General features: G+C 36.8%; 1 protein-coding gene across 1 annotated transcript; it reads right to left on the reverse strand.

The window, feature by feature from the left end:
- Nucleotides 1-2,836: 2,836 nt before the first annotated feature.
- On the reverse strand, nucleotides 2,837-6,684 carry LOC138696169 (hydroxymethylglutaryl-CoA synthase 1-like). Its single transcript, XM_069820761.1, has 2 exons — nucleotides 6,551-6,684; nucleotides 2,837-6,412 (listed from the first exon to the last, which is right to left on the reverse strand). The coding sequence occupies exon 2, from the start codon at nucleotides 6,263-6,265 to the stop codon at nucleotides 4,865-4,867; it is 1,401 nt and encodes a 466-aa protein (XP_069676862.1). The 5' UTR covers nucleotides 6,266-6,412; nucleotides 6,551-6,684; the 3' UTR covers nucleotides 2,837-4,864.
- Between the last annotated feature and the right edge of the window lie 16,526 nt (nucleotides 6,685-23,210).

Raw genomic sequence — 23,210 nt, forward strand, 5'->3', positions numbered from 1 at the left:
ATTGAATATAAAAGAAAGAGAGCAATTGCAAAACGGGAAACAAGAAAGTGACAACGAGAGAAATGGAGTGATTTCGTCTCAAGATTAGAAAGAGATTTAACATTACCAAGACCCAAAACTTTCAAAATTTTAAAGAAAATAAATTCGGAGATAAAAGAAAATGTTGTTATAAACCCTATTCCTAACGAATCTCTACTTGCTTACTTTAAAAATATATGGTTTCACAAAAACATCTCTCTTACATTAAAGAATTCCAACAACAACACAACAGATATTATTACTTATGATGAACTCATGGAAGTATATAAACGTTTAAAAAACGGGAAAGCCCCAGGCAAAGATAATTTAAATTTCGAGCTTTTTAAATACGCTGGAGAAGAATTTACCTATCGATTTTTATATTTCTTAAACAATATATGGGCAGGATTAAACCCCCCAGAAAGTTGGCAAAAAGCCATTGTAGTACCCATTTATAAGAAAGGAAACAAAAAACTATGTGAAAATTACAGGGGTATAAGTCTTCTCAATTCTGGATATAAGATCTATACAGCCATAATCAAAAATAAACTATCACATCTTTACGAAGACAAAATCACTGAAGAACAGAATGGATTCCGAAAAGGAAGATCATGTTGTGACAGCTATTTCACCATGAAGATTTTAATTGAAAAGCACAGAGAATTTAATATTCCAACCCACTTAGCTTTTATTGATTTCATAAAAGCTTTTGATAGAGTTGATAGAAATAAACTTTTAGAGATTTTACGCTATGATAATGTGCCAAACCAAATCATTCTCTCCATTTATAATTTATATCAACAAAATGAAATTGCCATAAGAACTGAACGCGGAACTACTAGCTGGAATTCCATCAACCAAGGTGTTAGACAAGGGTGCGGTCTTTCCCCTCTGTTGTTTATTATATATATGAACCATATTTTATACATTTGGAGGCAAAGTCATCATGCTGGAATTCAAATTAATCGAAACACAGTTCTCGATACACTAATGTTTGCCGACGATCAGGTTATTATCGCTAAAATAGAGGATGCTTTACAAAGAGCCATTTATAATTTGCAAATAATCGCCTCTGATTTCAATATGGAAATCTCAAAAGAGAAAACAAAAGTCATGGCATTTTCGGGAGAGAACCCAATTCCAAGTAAGATCATGATAAATAATACTTTAATTGAACGTGTTAACTCATTTAACTATTTAGGTTATAACCTCTCTTACATCACTGATGAAGATATGTCAAACAAAATATCTAAATTTATAAAAATCACTGGCGTCATTAATGCCGTCTTCAAATCCTCCCATGTTCAGAAACATTCAAGGCTAAAGGTATATAAAACACTAGCTTGACCGGTCCTCACTTACGGTAGCGAGGCATGGACAATCAGAAAAGCTGATGAGCAAAGGCTGATGACAGCGGAAATGAGGTTCATGAGACGAACAGCGGGATGCTCTTTGCTGGAACACCGTAAAAATGTGGACATATTGCAGGAACTCAAAATGGATCCTATAGTTAATTTTGTTCAACAATATCGACTTCAGTGGAAAAAAACATGTCGAAAGGATGGATCGCACTAGATGGCCTAAACAGATTCTTACTTATGTACCAAGAGGAAAGAGGAAATTGGGAAGACCACTGGCATGAGACCGTAACAGATCCTGTAGGGTCTAATACGTGAGGGATATGATGATGATAAACAATTTGTACATCTGTAATGGTTTGGGCTAAGACGGGTATTTACTATGTGAGAGAAACTACCTACATATTGCTTTTTAAACAGTATATTTAACTATTTATGGGCTCTTTCTTTTTCACACAATTAGTTTATAGGCATCCATTCATTCATAGTGTTCTGTTCAAGGGCAGGTCTTTCACTGAAAACCCAGCATTCTCCAGTCTTTCCCTTCAAATGAGACATGTTCTAAGGTTGGGAGAGGTATCGTAACACAATTATATATATATTTTTAAATAACTGTAAAAGTAGGCCTAACTGTGTGTTGATAGCTGTAACTGTCACTCGGTTACTTTTTGTGTACAGTTAAACCTGGAATGGTTACAGGGGTAACCTGTTATCCCATACCATTTTTTATTTTTATACGGTTTTTTCGTTTTAATGTTGGCAAATCCGATACTTTGTGTACACTCATTTTAGTTTGTTCTGAGATTGTTGCTGGTTCCATCGTGTTATTTCATCGTAGTTCTACTGAGAATCGGATATGTTGGGGTCATCAGTTACCCCTGTATCAAACTACGTATATATTATTTCTTACTCTAACCTTGTCTACAGATCTTCGCTCAAATAGTCAAGGAATATTATACATTGAAGGGAATGAGAATGACCCAGATCTGTCAGAGAAAAACAACAGGAGTGCCAGGTGTCACCTCTGCTCAAGAGCAAAAGCCAGAAAAACAAAAATTGTGTGTTCCAAATGTAATAAGCCTGTATGACAAGACCATCGATCGGATGTGTGCCATATGTGCAAGGAGACATAACTGTAAACTAATATCAACAAATAAATTGTTAAAATAAAATATACTGCTTTCTGACAATCATGTATTTCTTTTGCGATAACCGAATACCCCATGTACCTGTAGCCTATCCATTACTGAGTGTGAAGTTTATCTATCCTTTCCAGGGTTAACTGTAATTGTAACTCTGTTCTAAACAATGTAGTTTCACATTCAACCGACAAATTAATTATGGTAGATCTAAACACAATTCTGTGTTTACTAGATTCACAGAAGAAAACGCCATCTTGATTAAATCCAATAAATTGTTATCATCACATTTTGCATAACTGTACTAAATAAATGTTGTGTTTTATTTAATGACACTTGCAACTGCTGAGGTTATATCAGCATCACCGGTGTGCCGGAATTTTGTCTCGCATGATTCTTTTACATGCCTGTAAATGTATGACAAGAGCCTGTCGCATTTAAGCACACTTAAATGCCATCTACCTGGCTCGGGATCAAACCCGCAATCTCAGGTACAGAAGGCCAGCACTATACCAACTCCACCAACCAGGCCGAATGTACTAAATATGGATTCTAAATTTTAAAATACGATGTGTAAGCTCTCATTCTTAAAATCTATTCAGACTTTTCTTCATCATCTAAAAATTCAAAAGAAGTGAGACCATTTTGTGAATTTTGCTCAGCATAATTATAGTGAAATATTATGATATACTGTTGTGCGATGGTTGTCTTTGTAGTTAGCTTTTGAGTGTCTTGTTAAGATGTCGCAGGTTTTAAAGATGTATTACGCACGAGGCAAAAGAAAAAATATCCCCTTAAGTTATTTGGAAATTTATTATTTCATAACACGAAATAAGTGAATATTCACTATCACTATTAAGAATATATTTTCTATTTTTTTAAACACAATTTTAACTTTCTTTTGCAAAGCAATTAGATTATCGAAAAAAAAAAAAATATATATATATTGTACGTTACTTTCCACAGATGTTCATAAGATTCTGTTAGAAGTGAAGGCACACTGGTTTATGACATATTATTACAATAACTGTTGTCGTAAGTAGCTAATACAGTACAATTTTAATGGAAATGACAATGTGTATAAAAGTTCGTCTGTGCTGGATTGAAATGAACTGTATAATGAGTTTTCTCTTTCGAAATCTGTAATATCAGCACTTGATAAGACAGATAATAATTGTTGTAAACTGTGATGCAAGAAAGCAATGCACCAAACCTGTTCAAAATAATGCAGCACGTGCTCAATATTCCAGTCAGTAATGCCCACGTTGAAGAAGTGTTCAATGTAATGAAAGCATCAAGATCAGATTATAGAAATAGAATGCCAACAGAACTTGAAAAGGCCGTGATTTGTGTTCAGATGAACTTGCAAATGAATTGTCAAGATTTCTACAAATGGTTTCAGAAAACAAGTCTCATGTGGATGCAGCATGGAGCTCCAAAATATTAACAATAAGGTAGGCATTTATTAAAATTATTTTTAATTCTGTTATTTTTATTTGGTTCGGTATACCTTTGGTTAAATTGGAGAACAAGACAAAATCGCTAACGATAGTTAAAAAAAACAGAGTTTCGGATTTATGTTCTTGCCTGCAGTTCAATCCGACAACCCTACATAGCAATGACAGATCAAGTAACTCATTTGATATTTTAGAAAAAAAAAAAAACAGGGTCTCTATTTGTATGAACTGGAAGCAACCACGTACAGAGCTTAACAGCCGGTTGCAAACTGGGAAGTGTGCATCTAGCAATTTCATAATATGCTCCACTGTGACTCAGCTTCTTTCCAGTGACAAGATTAAGTTAGTCAGTAGACCTGGCTGCAATATGAGCAATTCGTTGCCTGATCACAAATGGATACTGACAGTGTAAATGCTCCTATTTTTTCATGCGCTTCACTACTTCACCCAGCAAAAAGGAAACACTGCCTATTAACAGTAATACTTATGAATTTGCGTTCATTTTCGGACTTAGCAACATGTAGCGGTACAAGAAAAGCTTTATTTTTTATCCTAGACCTATTAGGCATAGTTTCGATTTTATAGAGATTCTGATTTCGACATCTGCCATTACAGAAACAGTTAAGATAGGCCTAAGTATAATACCGGTACTTGTTTTCTAGTGCACATCCCTTTGCTGGTTCCTATTAATAGCAAAGTTAGATCCGGTGCAGTTATTGCAGTAGTTTTCATAATGCTGGATCATTTTAATTAAATCTGGGGTAGCATACTCACATCACTGGATGATAAATCATGCACAATCTGGACGAGATGTGGAAAGCCTCAGTTGACATGTTCAAAAACAAGGACTCACAACAGATCTATAAATGCTATGGAAGCTGTGCTAGAGTTCTCAGCTCGACATAGGAAGCCGCTTGTAGAAGCGCCGATGCAGCGAGTCCACGCTTTCCAGGTACCAAGTGCCTGGGAACAGCACATCAGGCGAGGCCTGAGGGATGTAGGGCGCCTTGTGGTGGTTGTGCTCGCGCATCTCCATGATGCTGGCGAACTCCTCCGGGGGTATCTTCTGACGCAGAGCCAGCTGCGACTTGATGTGTGACAAGTTTGCAACAAGCTGCTGCAAGGGTGAGCCTGGACTTGCATCACAGCACACCTGCAGCGAGAACATGGAGGAGGCGAGTCCTGATCCATAAGAAAATAAAGCTACTCTCTTGCCTGCCAGTTCTTGGGCACCCCTGCTAATCAGAAGTGAAACCAGACCGCCATAAAGGGAAGGAGTGTACATGTTTCCAACCTGATTTGCTAATAATAAAGAGGGCTGCGTCTTCTCTTCGAATATACCCTTGCTTTGTGTCATGAAGGTTTTCTCAACATCTCGATCGAAGTATGTGTCCTCCAGCTTCACATGCTTGAACGTCTCCAGGCCTGGATATTTCTCAGCCTGCTCGGCTTCAGTTGATCGTACAAAATCATTGAGCATGAGGCGGGCCAGCGATTTCTGCACCAGTTTGCAATATGGGACGTGAAACAGGACTGCATCCAGATGACGAAGTTCAAACCGTTCGTCCTCGCGGCTGTCAAGTAAGAGCTTCTGGCTCTTGGAACAGAAAAGTTGGTAACAATGATCTAAGGCACTCAAATAGCACTGAATCGAAAGCTTACCGTCTACTGTTGGGTACTCGGACATCAGATCTGGTTTATAGAAGTCGTATGCGTGTTTCATGTGTGTGGCACGCACTCCTCGGTCTAGGACCAGGGGCGCGTTTGCTCCAATGAGCATAGCGATGGCTCCAGCCCCTCCAGTAGGTCGTGCATTTCCCTTCGCGTACACTGCAATGTCACCAGCCACCACCAGGGCGTAACGACCGTCCCAAGCACTCGATTCTACCCAAGATACAGAGTTGAAAAGAGCTGCTGTTCCTCCATAGCACGCATTTATTGTATCCACACCTTCGATGTCAGTATTACCACTCTCCTCGAACAATTGCATAAGTACAGTCTTCACGCTCTTGGATTTATCAAGAATGGTCTCTGTACCAACCTCCAAGCGTCCAATTTCTGAATAAGAAATTTTATTTCTTTCCATCAGCTTCGTCACTACAGTAAGACATAATGAATTTATATCTTCACGGTCTGTACAGAAGCCCATGCGAGCCTGTCCTAACCCCACAGTGTACTTGCCTGCTGACACCTTGTCATATGCCTCCAATTCTGCCTGTTCCACATAATGAGATGGAAAAATCAACTCCAGAGCAACAATCCCTACATTTTCTGGCCACTCTCCCATCTTCATAAATTCTCCTGTCTTCTGTCACAAGATTCTGGCATGTATGTCCTACTTCAACTAGCGTTTCTTCATGGCCTCCTTAAAGCAGTGACATCCTTATGTATGCGGGTGGGGAGTTCGATCAACAGTAACCTCCTGTTGTACACGGATGACCTGAAAACATGCCCCACAAACCTTGGTTAAAAAGTTTAATATGTAGGCTAACATTTAAGTTCAATATCAAATTAAATCGTGCTTTCGTAATACATTTATAACTTATTATTGGTTACTTTACTATTACAATAACAATACCTTCCTCTCTTTTCATATATTTTAATGAATGTATCGACTGTAAGAATTTTCACCTACACGTCATTGTAACAATTGAAACTCGTTCGGCGATTATACTAGTATGCTGACGCACATGATAAACAAATGCAAACCAGGAGTGGCGCTTCAGCAGCTACATCGGATTTTTAAGATACTTTTTGTAGACTACAAAATCGGTTAAATGTTAGTTTATATAAATACTCCGATCTCATGGCTGATGTTTGACTCAACTATTTTTAAGTGCGATGCTACTTGACACAAAAAATACATAAAACATACAGTAACAAGTTTAAATTGATTTCCGGGAAAATTCGCCAAATCAGCGCTAAGCATTCACCACGGCCTGTTGGATCAGGTCCTAGTCATGGATAAATAATAATTATATATTTATCCACGTCCTAGTCCTAGGCTCCTTAAACCACAGATCACAAACTGCATGCTCATTCCTTAGGGTATGTACCACAGTCTAATATATACAGTCGCGCAACTTCAACACTTTTTTTGCCAACATTCACGACACTAGCGCTCAAGCGGCAGGCAAGGCACTGGTCATAGGGTTGATACAGCCAGCACGTGCTTTAAAGGTATGCGAGATGTTATAATAACGTTTTAATCATGCGTCGGAATAAAGGCAATGTATGCAATGACGAAAATTGCAATAACAACAAGCTTAAATCTCCGAATTTGTCGTTCTTCAGATTTCCTAAAGACCAAGAGAAAATCATAACTCAGTCATAACTTATAATCCACGCTGTAGGTAGTTATCAGTTACCTATTTGTATGTCAGGAAGGAGAGTTTAAATAAAAACAAAGTAGATACCTGTTACAGTATATTATTGTTTTGCGGAGATCATGTGTAAATGTGTAACCATTCCGATTTTGGATAATGTATCTACAGTTTTTAATGCAAATAATTCCATAATTTTTGTATTCGTGTTTTTTTTTCTTTATATTTTCAAAAGTTGAATGTTATATTGCATTCAAGTAGGGATTATGGTGTTATTTTTTTCAAGAATTCATGGCGTATTATAATCCTTTTTCAAAATATTCACTTCTTGAATAAATCCAGACTGTGTCGATAAATTTCTGATGTGTTGGTGTAGATTCATGTGACAGACATATCAAGTTCTCAAGAAATAAAACAGCCTTTTTAAATTTAATATAAAAGCAATCTTTTCTGTAATAATTTGCATGATTGTTATTGGTGTTGATTTTACATTACCAGTGATTATTTGAGCCGTTCAGAGCAGAAGTAATATAAGTCAAAATTAGGTAATGAGGTTTAAAGTAAAAATTCTGTAAAATACAGAGCAAAGTAGCAATTAATATAGGCCCTATCCTTCGTGCTATTCACTGACTACTAATAGTTTAAATAAATTCAATATTAACTGCTACTTTGCGCTGTATTTTACAGAATGTTTACTTTAACCCTTATTACCCATTTTTGACTTACACCACTTCTGCTCTGAAAATAAAATTAGGCCTACATTTTCTGAGTAAATTGAAGTTACAATTTTTTCAACAAAGTTGTGTATTCATTTGTTCTCACCTACGTCATAATAGCAGTAAGTGCATGTAAATTACGTATTATATAGGTAGGGTAAGTTAAAATTAAGCTTATGTGTGAAAACTGGAAATGTAATGTAAAATGCGGTAAACTTTCCATAAAAATTTAAACCATAATATCAGCACTATTAGCGACTCAAAATAATAATAAAAAAAATTTGAAAAATAATGAACTTCATAAATCAATGTCTGTCAAATTAAGGTTTAAATCTTCCCCTTTTTTATTTTTAAGTTTACCTCAGCGGCTGAATTTACCCCAATTTGCGGTATGGAAAATAGTTAATTTCTCAGGAAATAGGGAGAGGAGTTCACCACGCGATGTACCCTACGAGATATGCCCTACAATTTTGACTCTTCTCACAGAAAATATAGAGTTCCAATGGTTTATAAATATATTTAGGAATGAATTGAATTAACCGTCCACGTACAAACAATTATGTTATTTCAAACCATGATACGTGATCAGGGCCATGATTCAGTTGTAAGGAGCAGAAAGAATTACGTTTATTCCCAGCTTCTGAAACTTGTAGATTAACTGCATGTGAAATTCTTCCAGGATTCTAAAGTAGAATTAATAAGAACCATATACACTTATTGTATAGCATAAAAATATAAAATATATTACGCAAAACCCGTTTTCTGATGTGTTATCATATGCCGTGTGCACACCTTTAACTTGCCTGCCGCTAGAGAGCTACTGTCGCGCCAGCTGTCAAATGTTGGCATATTTTATACGTATGAGTTGCGTGACTGTATCTATTAGACTGTGGTACGTACCGTTGCTTACGAGATTACACAAGCTGGCGCATAGCACGATGGAGAGTAGGTCTCTGTGAGTCATGACAATTTCTGCCGCTAGGTTCGCCTCGCTGCCCTAAGAAATGAATAGTACCATTACAAAGCAATGTGTATCGTGAAAATAGTTCGATTAATTGTGCATTACTGATTGATTACGAATATTATAAATATGCCAAGCATATTACATTGTTATTTGAAGTTTGTTCAGCTAAGTTATATTCGAAAATTGTCTGTGTTTTGCTATGTGAAGAACTCAGTACCAACAGGTCGTATCTTTATAGCTTGCTTTTTAAATTACATATTGTCTGTCTTAAGGTACGGTCACACGTCGCTACTTTTGCAGCGCTACTTTTATACTGCAGCTGCAAAAGTTGCGTGTCGTGTTCACACGTACGCCAAAAGTAGCGCGCTGCACGCTATTTTTCGTGCTGCGCAACCCGAGTGCTGCAAAAGTTGCAACTGGAGGTTGCGAGTCTGTTCACACGCAAGGCGCTACTTGTGCAGCCGCAGTCATGCTGTAGGTTCCCATCTCCGTGTTGACTTCTCAATATACATTTTGTGGTTATGTTCGTATTATTAAGAAACTCACGCGAAAGCTTCCTTATCTATTATTAGCTTTTCTGTCGTATCTAGTATTCAGAAATTGACATTATTTTTACTATAAAGCTTTTAAAAACGCCTATATACTTAAATGATAACCAACAGTATATTCACGTAATCAATGTTGGCAACCCTCCTGTTTGGAACTACGCTACGGAAAATGTAAAACATGAATTATATCGTCAGCAATTATGCTCAGACTGTGTTGTGTAGTTAATAAATGTTATAAATAATTTATTTTCATCACATTTAACATTAAAATATATCCAAACAATAAAAGTATCATTGGCACATTTGGGTGGTAACACTGGTTGCAACCGCAGCAAAAGTTCACTGCCATCGTGATCTAGACCAGGCCGTAATGTAGGTTGTTTGACGTCACTCGATGAGTCGGGCTTTTCTATTTGAGTATACGGAGCTGAGTGAAATATATTACTTTATAGCGTGTCGGCGCTCAATTTTATTTAGTGTAATGTGTGTATAAGATCCCTTCACACTTCTTATTGCATAATATGTTGCAGAAATAATTACAAAACTGTGTTATTTTAATGTGAACGGAGTTTTACATGTTAACATAACCTGGTTGCATCAAAATTTTAAGTTTGGAATGGAAGCTATTTTGAGATTTAATAAAGAAGAATTATTTATATTGTGATTTTAATTTAGCACATCTACCTTCCTTACTTGTAGGTACAAAATTTACCACAGTCCCTCCTATGAAATTAGTGTATGTACAGTTGTGTGTTAATCTGGTAGGTTAGATAAATACAATTCATTACAACCCAGTATAGTAGGGAACGAATAAATAATACAATTAAATTTTTATTCAATGTAATATGTGCATAAGTCCATTTATGTGTTGCATAATGTGGCAGGAATAATAAATAAAACTGTGTCATTTTTATGTGAAGAGAATTTACCATGTTAACATAACCTGTCTACGTCAACATTTTAGGCTGTTTTGAGATTTAATAAAGAAGAATATATTTTTAGGATAAACTTCAGAACACGGTTACCGTCCTTACTTATAGGTAGAAAATTCACCACAGTCCCTCCTATGAAATGTACATACGTTATATCACTTAGTAGCGCTGAGGTATAGTTCCGGTAATTTCTGAACTGAAAACAGTTGAATTTATTTTTTGTGGAGATGCATTAGATCCTATAAGCAAGGCATATTAAATCCTGAACGAACCGAACTAATTTGTACATGCAAGATGTATGAATACGAAGGGAACTACCTCAGCGCTAGTTTAGCCCTAGTAACATATTAAACTAATCAGACTTCAGACTGGAGTACCGTCTGAAACGAATAAATACAATTGAAGTGTAGACAAATTGCATTTATAAGTTATACGTAGCGTTATGCTTAATTATAATGCATAATTGCGAATATGGAAATAAGGCAAGTACTGATAGAATAAACATAACCTATAACTTCAACACATTAAAATATGCGTGCGATGCAACTGAAAATTGTTGAAACGTGCATAAATGAATGTGCAAGAATTTCGTAATGAAGCATGAGTGCTTTATTTCAACTAGTTACAATTCTAGATACTGTAACAGTAATGAAAACTATAGGGTATAATTTTTCGTAATATACTATATGTATCTCGTTTTTAATTCAAATTGTGTATATTATCAAACGTCGTATTATTTACTCGTATAATGTAGGTTATTCACAAATAAAAAGGGCGCAATAATTTAAATTTAATAAGACAAATACGGTAAACTAACAATAATGGATTAGACAAGAGTAACATCGGTAACGCCGCACTTAGGCCTAATCACAACTTACTTTACATGCCAGTCATTGTTTCACTTTCACGTATCTATTATTACACATATTTAGCCTACTGTTTATAAGACCAAAATTTCACTTAATCACATAAGGGCGCAATATTTAATCGAAATAAAGGCAGGTATTACACATACGAACTTTTCCTGCAACAACGTAATTTTCACGCCAAAAATAATATTATACCTTAAATTGCAAGTAAATTGTGTCTCAAGTATCTCACAATCACTGTTTAAAATTTTACTGACGCAATTACACCGCATCTCAGAGAAATATATGTTATTCTTCATGCACTGCAACTAATTCATATGGTTGAAAGACCGCCCTTCGCGATCAGCTGTTAAGCGAGTCACGTGGTCTGCCTTACGGCCTGTATTAGATCACGATGGCAGTGCAAAAGTTTCAACAAAACCGATATCAAAAATGCTGCGGCTGCAACCCTGAGAACCCTGTTCACACGTCGCTACTTTTAAGTTGCGCGCAGCATGGAAAAGTAGCGGTCAGCAGGTTCGGCAGCCGCTACTTTTCGGGTTACACCGTTGTTCACACGTCGCAGTACAAGAGTTGCGCAGTTTTTTGTACTGCAGCGCTGCAAAAGTAGCGACGTGTGATCGTACCTTTAGTTTTCCAATAAGCTGATTTTGTTTCCGAATTGTCCTAGTAATTTTTTTACGTTGTAATGTAATGGCTTTGGGAATTTTTTTACTTTCAGTTGAGCACTGTGTGGCTATAGTTTTTGTTATGTGCTTCATAGATTTCTTCAATTGAAAAAAAAAATGTTATGTATTATTTAACGACGCTCGCAACTGCAGAGCTTATATCAGCGTCGCCGGATGTGCCGGAATTTTGTCCCGCAGGAGTTCTTTTACATGCCAGTAAATCTACTCACATGAGCCTGTCGCATTTAAGCACACTTAAATGCCATCGACCTGGCCCGGGATCGAACCCGCAACAATGAAACGAAAAATCACATTCTTTATTCTGGTTCGATTTGCACAATGGCACACAGCAGTAAACCATTTCAATCACAGAAATTACAGGCTAACTTCCTAATTTAATAAATGCTAATTCAAAATATATTTACACGCACTAAAATACTGCAGCGTTTACTATTAATATGCTCAATAGATTAATCAGTAGGCCAATAGAAATGTTTTCACCACTGCAAGAAAAAATCGCGCAATAATTATACTTCTCAATTATTGTGACGTTCGTATTTTTTTTTTAAAGAGAGGGAAAAGTTAGGCCTTCTTGCAAATGCTTAATTATGAATTCAAGGAAATTAAAGATAATGCAGTACCTTAATTAGTCGCAATATCTTATTTAATAACAATATTAATAATATTAGGTGAAAAGGGTAGGCTATAGTGCGTATATGTAAGATGTCAAATTAATTTATTTCCGGAAATGTTTGGTGTATGAACTGAAGTACAGAGCAGACAGTCCCTCAGTTTATATGTAATATGTTTTAATATCAAGAATAACAGCCTTTTATTGTAATATAATTGAGGAGTAGAAGTTTGGAAATTACGTCTATTGTCCATAAAATATTGTACGAAGCATTTAATAAGCAATGGTGAATCCTTTAAATGTCCCAAATATCAATGTCATTTAAGTGTTCTGCTATGAATATTTAGGGCAAAACAGCGCTCCGAGCGGCGGAATTGGCATTACGAGGGAACCACTTCAGACTCGTTTTTCAAGCGCTATGCGCCAGCTTGTGTAATCTCGTAAGCAACGGTACGTACACGTTGGAGCGACGATAAACGATAAAAGAAGCAGCGATGCTATATCAGAGGAGAGAATTGAAGCATGCATTGTTATTGAGGTGTTTTTTTTTCTTTAATTGGTGGCACTTTATATGTCTGTTTCAATAAGTTCAAGGTCTCTTATGGACCCTTGCCTTTCGCAGTCGTGTAGAGAAATATGATTATGTTACATTGACGTTTTCATCTTCCTTTTATCTTCATCATTGATGGAGATAGGTGAGCTGAGTGTAGCAGGTGGAGCGTGATCACTGAGTTAATTCTTGCATGAGAGGGTTGATGTGACAATGTAGCTTTTCCAGAAAATTTTTCCGTAACGTTCGAACGTAGTCACTAAATAAACTGATGTTGAGGTCTCTGTACAGTTGGGTATTCCGAATGTGGTAATCTGCTCCAGTGATGGTTCTGCATACTGCACGTTGGATACCGTCGAGTCTTCGAAGATGGCGGGGGTGGGCGTGAGACCATGCTTCACATGCATACAGCATGAGTGATCTGATGACGGATATATACAGTTGTAATTTGGTTTTTGTTGATATTGAGCTCTTGAAGATGGAATATAGGAACATGAATCGTTGAAAAGCTCTATTACTCACGGAATGAATATGGTGTTTGAACGTTAGTCTCTTGTCAAGGAGGACTCCAAGATATTTTGCTGATGAACTAAAGGGGATGGCTTGATTTTGAATGTGAAGTGGCTCATTTATACGGGGGAAACGTCTTGTGAATATGACTACCTCTGATTTGGTGTTATTTATTTTAAGCCGCCATCTCGTTGACCATTGCGTTATTTTATCTAGAGCTTCTTGCATATGTTTGCGGGCATACTGTATATTGAAGTGCTTCGTATATATGACTATCATCTGCATAGAGAGGATGTTGACATTTTGAGTGCGAGGGGATATCTTGAACGTAAGCTAAATATAGAATTGGACTTAATATGGAACCTTGAGGTACTCCTGCATGATTTGGTTTGGAAGTGGAAGTTTGTTTGAGATAACGGACTTGAAATGTTCTTCCTTCCAGAAAGTTTGCTATTAGGTGAATGTATACATCAGGGATTGAGAGTTTTTGTAACTTATACAGAAGTCCATCATGCCAGATAGTATCGAATGCCTGCTCTATATCTAAAAATGTAGCAACGGTATGTTGTTGAGATAAGAATCCTGTCTGTATGAAGTGCGTTAGCCTGACCAATGGTTCCCGAGTGCTATGTTCAGATTTGAATCCAAATTGTTCGTTTTGAATAACATCTGGAGCAGTTAAGATTGGACGTAGTCGTGATAGCAGAAGTTTTTCCAGTATCTTTCCTAGGAAGTCAAGTAAACTGATAGGTCTGTAGCTTGTAGGAAGTGTGGGGTCCTTTTCCTGGCTTGTGGATTGAAATAATTATGGCTTCTTTCCATGCTTGTGGGAAGTAAATGAATTTGAAACAGGCATTGTAGATCTTCGTTAGGTGTATTATGGAGCGTCGGGGTAATTTCTTCAATGCTTGTGGAGGAATGTTGTCTGGACCAGCTGTTTTCTGAAGTGGGATTTTGCGGATTATGTTATGTACTTCTCGTGGGGTGGTGACTGGTATAGTGTGTCTTGTAGGCTGTTGTATTATTCTCTTCACAATTTGCGTGACTTCCTCTGTGAATTTAGGTTGGGATGGCTCTTCATGTGGTTCAAAACGATGTTGGAACGGATCTGCAAGAATTTCAGCTTGTTTTCGAGGATCATATATCATTTGGTGATTGGTATTTTGTATAGGTGTGTTATGTGAGGTATTTGTTTTACGTAATATTCTTTTTCTTAATTTCCAGAAATCTTTTTTAGTTGGTGGAGAATTTTCTATTTTTGTGGCGAAGGCGTTTATTTTGTATGTTTGATGTTTTCTTCGTATGGCCCTTTGGTATCTGTAAAATGCTCTCTTAGCTTGTGGATCCCGGAATTCCTGCCATCTTTTCCTTGCTTTAGCTTTGGCTGTAAGGAGTGGTTTCAGGTCTGAAAATTCGTTGAGGGATGAAGGTATTGGTGATGTAGTAGTGACAGAGTTGTAGGTTGCAATAATCGTGTCCGTAAATAATTGTAGTGCTGTATCTATATCCGATGGTTCAAAAATACGGATATTTACTGGTATTGACTCGTGGAGTTGTTTTGTATATTCGTCCCAGTTTGTCGTCTTTGCTATTATATTTTTCATTTCATATTTTGTGATCGGTTTGTTGTTTGTAATTAGGATTGGAATATGATCGGAATCCAACGCTGTGAGACATTGCTGATTGGTTGGGATAGTACTGGTTTTATATAAACAGATGTCTAGAACATCTGGTTTATGTATTTGTGACCAAGGATATCGGGTTGGCATTAATGGGCCTGCAATCGCATAATGATATTTTATAGAATGGTCCAATAGAAACTGATCTTTTGGCGTAGTGATACGGGAATTCCAGGCTGTATTCTTTGCGTTAAAATCACCACAGCAGACGAAATTGTTATGGACAGAATCTAATGAGGTCATATCAGGTTCGTTCATTTGCAGATACGGTGGATGGTAAACAGATGTCACTAATAATTCAGTATTATCGAAATTAATGTAAACTCCAGTGGCTTCTAATATGTTGAATTGTGGTAATATTGCTCGTCTATGAGGTATATTGGATTTTATAATTATAGCGGTTCCTCCACCATTTCTCTGAAATCTGTCTGTACGATGGATTTTATAGTTGCAGATTTTAAATTTCGTATTTGGTTGTAAGTGTGTTTCAGTGATGCATGCTATATCTATGTCATATTTGTTTAATAGTTGTTGTAGTTCGTAGGTTTGGTTTTTGACTCTATTTGCATTAAAATTTAGTGTCCTACCATTGGTTTAAGGTCCATCGACAGTGGAGTTCATATTTGTGAATAGAGTAAATCCATCTAGTAAAACCATTATTTTAGACAAAGTGTGTGGTGTCGTTTTGAGGCGTTGTGTTATTATATTAATTGTACGAATAATTCCCTTTATGTTTATTCCTCGGAGAAGAGCAATAATATCTTTTAATGAATCGGTAAGAGATTCAGGAACAGGTTGTGAATGTGCTGAAGATGAACCGAAAGTGTTTTCGAAAGCTGATAAATTTCTCGATCTTGGTTGTCGCAATGTAGGAAAGTCGTCTTGTGTTGGTATTGGTAGATGTTTGTTTGCTGTGGAGTTTATGGTTTGTTTGTTTCTCAGTTTCTGTCGAAGCAAGTCTCGTTGTTCTTATTGAATTGGGCACTGTCCGTAACTGGCAGTATGTGTTCCTTGCCAGTTGGCGCATTTAGCTGGGTATTGGATTCCTTTCGAGGGACAGTCTACAAATAAATGATCGTTTCCACACTTTATGCAATGAGTTTGTAAATTGCAACGTTTTGATGTGTGTCCAAACCCCTGACATTTGTGACATTGTGTTACGTGAGGAGTTGGTCGGTAGGCTTCAATAGTTACTAAGTGGTTGTTGATGTCGTGTAATTGATAAATGGTTCTAGAAATTTCAGTGTTTGGGAGTGTTATAACCGATATTGGAATTGGGCGTCGCTGAGTGGATCCGTCTGGTGTATGATATGGCATCGTCATTTGTCGCACATGTTCTATTGCGTAGCCTAGTTTCTGTAATTCTTCCTTTACAACAGCTGATTCAACAGATGCGGGGAGTCGTGTTAGTACTACTGGTAGGAGTTTGTTTTCCCGTGGTTCATGGGAATAGAATTGAAGTTTTTCATTTTGTAAGATATTATAGAGTTTGTCATAGTCAGCTCTGCATGAAGTGTAGTATTTTGTGCCGTCAGATGTGTAACTAATTTTTAAGGGTTGACTCAGCCTACTTTGTATTGTCCTGTTTTGTTCAAAGAAATTTCCATCTGGTAATTTTTTTACAACTATTGGTGGCATTCTAATTCTTTCAGTCGTATTATCTGGGGTAGTGGATGGCTTATTGTTGTCATCCATGGGTTCATAAGTATGTTCTTGCTCCATTTCTTGTTCGAGAGGAGAAAGTGAATTACTTAATGGTATACTTGGGTGTATATTTGACTGCCAGTGCTCGTTTCCCTCTTGGTTTAATTTTTGTTTCTTTGTGGTTTCCGTTTGTTTAGGTTCTCTCTTTGAAGAGGAAGCTGAAGAATTGTTTATTGTCGGTGTCACTGTTGATGTGATATTTGTACTTACAGTTTTGTTGCTGTTTGTTACTGTTGTTGTTGGCGATGTTTCACTCGCAGTCACGATAGTAAATACTCCTGGTTGACTTTCAATGATGCTCAGGTTTTCCTTTGGTCGTCTGTAGACTCGTACGGGTGTAGAGGCTGTGCCGTCGACAGAATCAGATGATTGTGTAGTAGATTCGTGTTCCATGTTGACACGTTGAATCGAATTGGCCATGTTGTGAGGACCCGCTATTGGGTTTCCACTTGTGGTGATGTTGTGCTGATATTCTGCCAATACAAGTTTTATGTTTTATAATCACTAATAGTTTAATTCTATATATAGAATATACACAAAAGTAGAACTAAATAACACAACACGAAAATAATTCTAATACACTAAGTTTTCTTCAATGACTTGCTCGTAAGAAGTAGCGTCAAAAAACACGTCCTTTCGCCAGTAGTGTCTATCGAAGAGTATTGAGGTGTGCATCAAAGAGTTTGCAATATATAACTAGAGACACCAATTGTCTAAGTTTCGCGTACAAAATTGAACCGCTGTTCGGCCGCCATTAAAGGGAGTTGATGCTTCGCCGGGAGTGCGAGTAGTTCATGTTTATTGAGGAGTACGAATAAATATAAGTGCACTTGAAGGGAAATAATAACAAAATGGTGAAATATTGCGGCGCAAATAATTGTTCGAACATAGCTACTATTGTAGGATGCTCAGGAAAGCATGCATAGGCTATCTTAATATTTGAAAGAATGTTCCAAATGCTGTTCCTCCTTTGAATGTGTTTACAGAATGTCGGAATATTTCTTGGATAAAGTTTTTCCAGAAACACATTAATCAGGTTTATAAGGTTGGTTTCAACAATATCTGTAAGGGTTAGGTGCCATCATATTACAGTGGATTATAATAGCAGAGTGCATAAGAAAATCCTCAGACTATATCTGTCTAAAACTGTTTTGTTTCACAATAAATGAATTAATCATGTAATTGCCGTATTGTACAGTATGTACTTCTAGTTTTTGGCTGTATTAAATGCAAAGAAATTAGTGAAAATATAGCTGATGGTCTAGTTAGGCCTATTATTACCACTACTACTAGGTCTACTATGACTACTACTACTACTACTAGGCCTACTATTACCACTACTACTAGGTCTACTATTGCCATTACTACTAGACCTACTATTACCACTACTACTAGGCCTACTATTACCACTACTACTGGGCCTACTATTACCACTGCTACTAGGCCTACTATTACCCCTAATACTGGGTATATTATTACCACTACGACTAGACCTATTATTATCACTACTACTAGGCCTACTAGCCACAAAAACTAGACCAACTATTACTACAAAAACTAGACCTACTACTACTACACCTACTATTACCACTACTACTAGGCCTACTATTACCATTACTAATAGGCCTACTATTACCACTACTACTAGGTCTATTATTACCACTACTACTAGACCGAATATTATCACTACTACTAGTCCTACTATTACCACTACTACTAGGCCTACTAATAAGTTACTATCGAAACTATGCCTCCTATTACCATTACTACTAGGCCTATTACCACTACTACTAGATCTATTATTACCACTACTACTAGGTCTATAATTACCATTACTACTAGGCCTACTATTAACACTACTGCTAGGCCTACTATTACCACTACTCTTAGGCCTACTATTACCGCTACTAAGTGAATTAAAAAGTCTGTACTGACCTCTAACTTGGTGGTCATCAACTACACAATGAATAGATTGTTTTATGATAAAATTTATTCTCATTATATTTTAAATCTGTTTCCAGAATTTTTATGATCTCATATTTCACCGCTAAATATTTTCTAAGCACCATATACCTTCCTCTTCCTTTACATGAAAGGAATGAAATATATATTATTTTAAATATTACAGTAAATATCCATTAGTATGTCCTTAAAACAATACTAGTAATAGTCGATCTGGTTGGCGAGTTGGTATAGCGCTGGCCTTCTATGCCCAAGATTGCGGGTTCGATCCCGGGCCAGGTCGATGGCATTTAAGTGTGCTTGAATGCGACAGGTTCATGTCAGTAGATTTACTGGCATGTAAAAGAACTCCTGCGGGACAAAATTCCGGCACATCCGGCGACGCTGATATAACCTCTGCAGTTGCGAGCGTCGTTAAATAAAACACAACATTAACATTACTAGTAATACTGAAAATTAATGCTGATATTGCCATTATTCAATATTTCACATAATTGTCCCGAGTGTATATGGGTGATTTAATTTATTTTTTAGAATATCGCCAAAGATGAACCATTATAATACTTTAATAAATATAGCGATCCTCTCCCATTCATGTTTATTTCATCACGATTCATCATTTGTAAAATATGTTTAAAACAGTGTCAATCACCAGGCTACATCAATGTATTGTGGTACTGTTTTCGAATTTTGCGCCGCAAACACTCCCTTTAATGGCGGATGCTAGCCGAGTCAATTTGTGACATTTTTCTTGCCTGCCACACACGGGTTTGTGTCTCTAGTAAGTATTACAAACTCTTTGGTATGCATATTGGAGTAACGATAAAAGCGAAGATACACGTTAAAAGCGACGAAAAAACAAAGTTCCATTTTCTTCGCTCTTGTCGTTCATATATCTGATTAAGATAATATTAATCTGTATAAATACCGGTGATTATCAATATATCCGAATATTAATCGATTTATTATTATTTGGGCTTATTAAATTAATTATTGTAGATATTGACAAATTGATCAGTTGTGTATTTATTCGTCCTATGTTATGTGATCACAAGAAACAATCTCAACACAACGAATTTATACTATCTTTGGGATGAGAAACGGGTTTAATTTTGTACGTATTTAAGTTATAGCTGATAATTTCTATATATCCTCTCTCATTAAGTGGATGTCTAGAATATCTTCTACTGATAAATCAAAATGTTCGCTTCCCGCGTTCTCGTTGCTCCAATATGAACACTTGAATCTTTGATAATACCAAAGCGTCGCTAGATCATTTCTCTTATCGTTTATCGTTGGTCCAACGTGTACGTTCACCACATCGTATCGCACTCCTCGTACGAATCGCACGCAACGGATATTTTAAGTGCAGTGCGTTCACTGTAACGGCTTACCTCATCGCCTCATCGGATCCCCCTATCACCTGTTTAAAACATGACGTCGTACGATATTGACATTACTGAAAGCAAAGGAGTTGAGGTTAGGTCTATTAATTACGTCTGTTAGTGAATAAGAATTTGTAATTCCTTCATACGTCTTAATTGAAGAGGAAGGAACGAAAGAAATATTGATTACATAATATATTTGCAAGAAATGACTTGATTACTGTAATGGGAACGCCTCAAATTATATAATTCTTCGCAATTTTCTACACGCGAAATAAGTTTTCCGTCTGCCATTTTGGCGCGACACTGAACATGGCACAACATAATAGTAACAGTTGACCAATTAAAATTGATTTATTAAAGAAAGTCATGATCGCACGCATCGGGAAAGTTGCCCATCCGAGAAACGTGGACGGATTTGCCGAGAGGCGATGCGTCCGATACGATGTAGTGAACGCAGTTACATAACAATTACAGCAAAGATAGTCTTTTTCCGGTCCGTGCGATTCGTCCGATGAGTGCGATACGATGTAGTACCTTAAGGGTACATACAAATTGGAGCGACGATAAACGATAAAAGAAGCAGCGATGCTATATCAGAGAGAATTGAAGCATGCATTGTCATTGAGGTGTGCATATTGGAGTAACGATAAAAGCGAAGATACACGATAAAAGCGAAGATACACGATAAAAGCGACGAAAAAGATAAGTTCCATTTTCTTTGCTCTTGTCGTTCATATAATCTCTGATTAAGATAATATTGATCTGTATAATGAGCGGTGGTTATCAATATATCCGAATATTAATAGATTTATTATTATTTCGGCATATTAAATTAATTGTTGTAGATATTGGCAAATTGATCAGTTGTGTATTTATACGTGATACATTATGTGATCACAATAACCAATCACAGGACAACGAATTTATACTACCTTTGGGATGACAAACGGGTTCAATTTTGTACTTATTTAAGTTATATTAAACTTGAACCTAGCAGCTGATATTTCCTATAGATCTTCTTTCATTAAGTGGATGTATAGAATATCTTCTACTGATAAATTAAAATGTTCGCTTCCCACGTCCTCGTCGTTCCGATATGAACACTTGATTCTTTGATAATACCAAAGCGTCGCTGGGTCATTTCTTTTATCGTTTATCGTTGCTCCAACGTGTACCTACCCTAATATAAAAGTAAATGCTCGTCGTCGATTGAGGTTTAATTTCAAATTGTGACGCTAGATTCAATCAAGAATATACAGTCTTTATTTTTTTTAAATTCGTCAACTTTTGGATACAGTATCGAAATCTTGGGTGATCTCCCGACTGTTCCTAATTACTTTTACTTATTGCTGAGAGGTAGTTCATTTATGATGCTGCACTCCCGTCATAACCAGGATGAACAGCGTGGAAACAAATTTGACAGATAACTATGAGAAGAGGAACAAAGGTGTACGATGTCTTGTGTAGTACTGAGGGTTATAAGTTCCTAGTTTTGATACATACACATTTTGGTGGGAATGTGCCTGTTTATAAAATGTTTCAGCGAATCTCCTAATGATAACTGGGATACTTTCCACTTTTAGATCTTGATGTATCTCTTCGTTTCTTGTGTACCACCCGCTGTTATGAATTACACGTAATACTTTATTTTGTACAACTCGAATGGGATCTAACGTTGTCTTAGGTGCGTATCCCCATACTGTAGAACCATACAAAAGCACTAATCTAATCAGCAATTTATAAATTGTCACTTTTTTAGATGTTGATAATGCACGTGTTTTTAAAAGGGGATACAGTTGTACCATTCTTGCTATTGTTCTTGCTCGTGTATTTGCAATGTTGGTATGCCATAACAGACGACAATCCAAATGGATTCCAAGATACTTAACAGAATCCTGAAATTCAAGGGCAGTACCATACAGTGTTAGTTTAGTTTGTGGTACACTTCGAGTTCTACTGAAGGCTATGACTTGACTCTTCTTTGTATTTACAGTTAAGCGCCAATGTTGGAACCATTCTTCTATAAGGTGGACATGCCGTTGAAGTCGACCAATGGCTAGATCGGCATTGCGATGTGTAGTGTATGCTAGTGTATCATCTGCATATAAGACTAACCTGGTGACGTCAGTTTCTGGAAGATCTGAAGTATATGCACAATATAAGTAAGGGCCCAGTACTGATCCTTGCGGAACTCCTCCTTGAACTTTCTTTTGTCTTGATAAACAGCCGTCTTCCTTAACACAGAAACGTCTGTTCTGAAGAAAATCAGCAATTATATGAATCAGTGCATCAGGAACCTTTGATTGGATTAATTTATAAATTATACCAGTATGCCACACAGAGTCAAATGCACTTTTGACATCGAGAAATATTGCTCCGGTAGTAGCTCTGTTATTGAAACCGATAGTTGTTTGTTCAACAAGACGCAGCAGTCGGTGTGTTGTAGAGAGACCTTGTTGATATGCAGCCTGATAGGGTGGAATAAGGTTTGGTGCACTTTGTAGAAGTCTGGTCATAAGAATTCGTTCAAATACTTTGCCAAGGACATTAATCAAACTTATTGGTCTGATATTTGCTGGAACCTTTGGATTTTTCTTTTGTTTGGGAATGGCAGTAATATATGCAAGTTTCCAAGCATCTGGAAAATATCGATGAGCTATACACTGATTGAAAACCTTGGTAATATACATAAGTGCCTTTCTAGGTAAGTTTTTAAGTTCCATGTTGTTAATTTTATCAGGACCTGGTGCCTTTTTAGGTTTAAGGCGTTTAATAATGGATTTGACTTCTGACG

Source organism: Periplaneta americana, chromosome 3 (genome assembly GCF_040183065.1).
Source record: "Periplaneta americana isolate PAMFEO1 chromosome 3, P.americana_PAMFEO1_priV1, whole genome shotgun sequence".
Classification (NCBI taxonomy): domain Eukaryota; kingdom Metazoa; phylum Arthropoda; class Insecta; order Blattodea; family Blattidae; genus Periplaneta; species Periplaneta americana.

Bases quoted from the DNA above. Each gene is read 5' to 3' on its own strand.
- LOC138696169 (XM_069820761.1), bottom strand. From the start codon at position 6,265: ATGAAGATGGGAGAGTGGCCAGAAAATGTAGGGATTGTTGCTCTGGAG.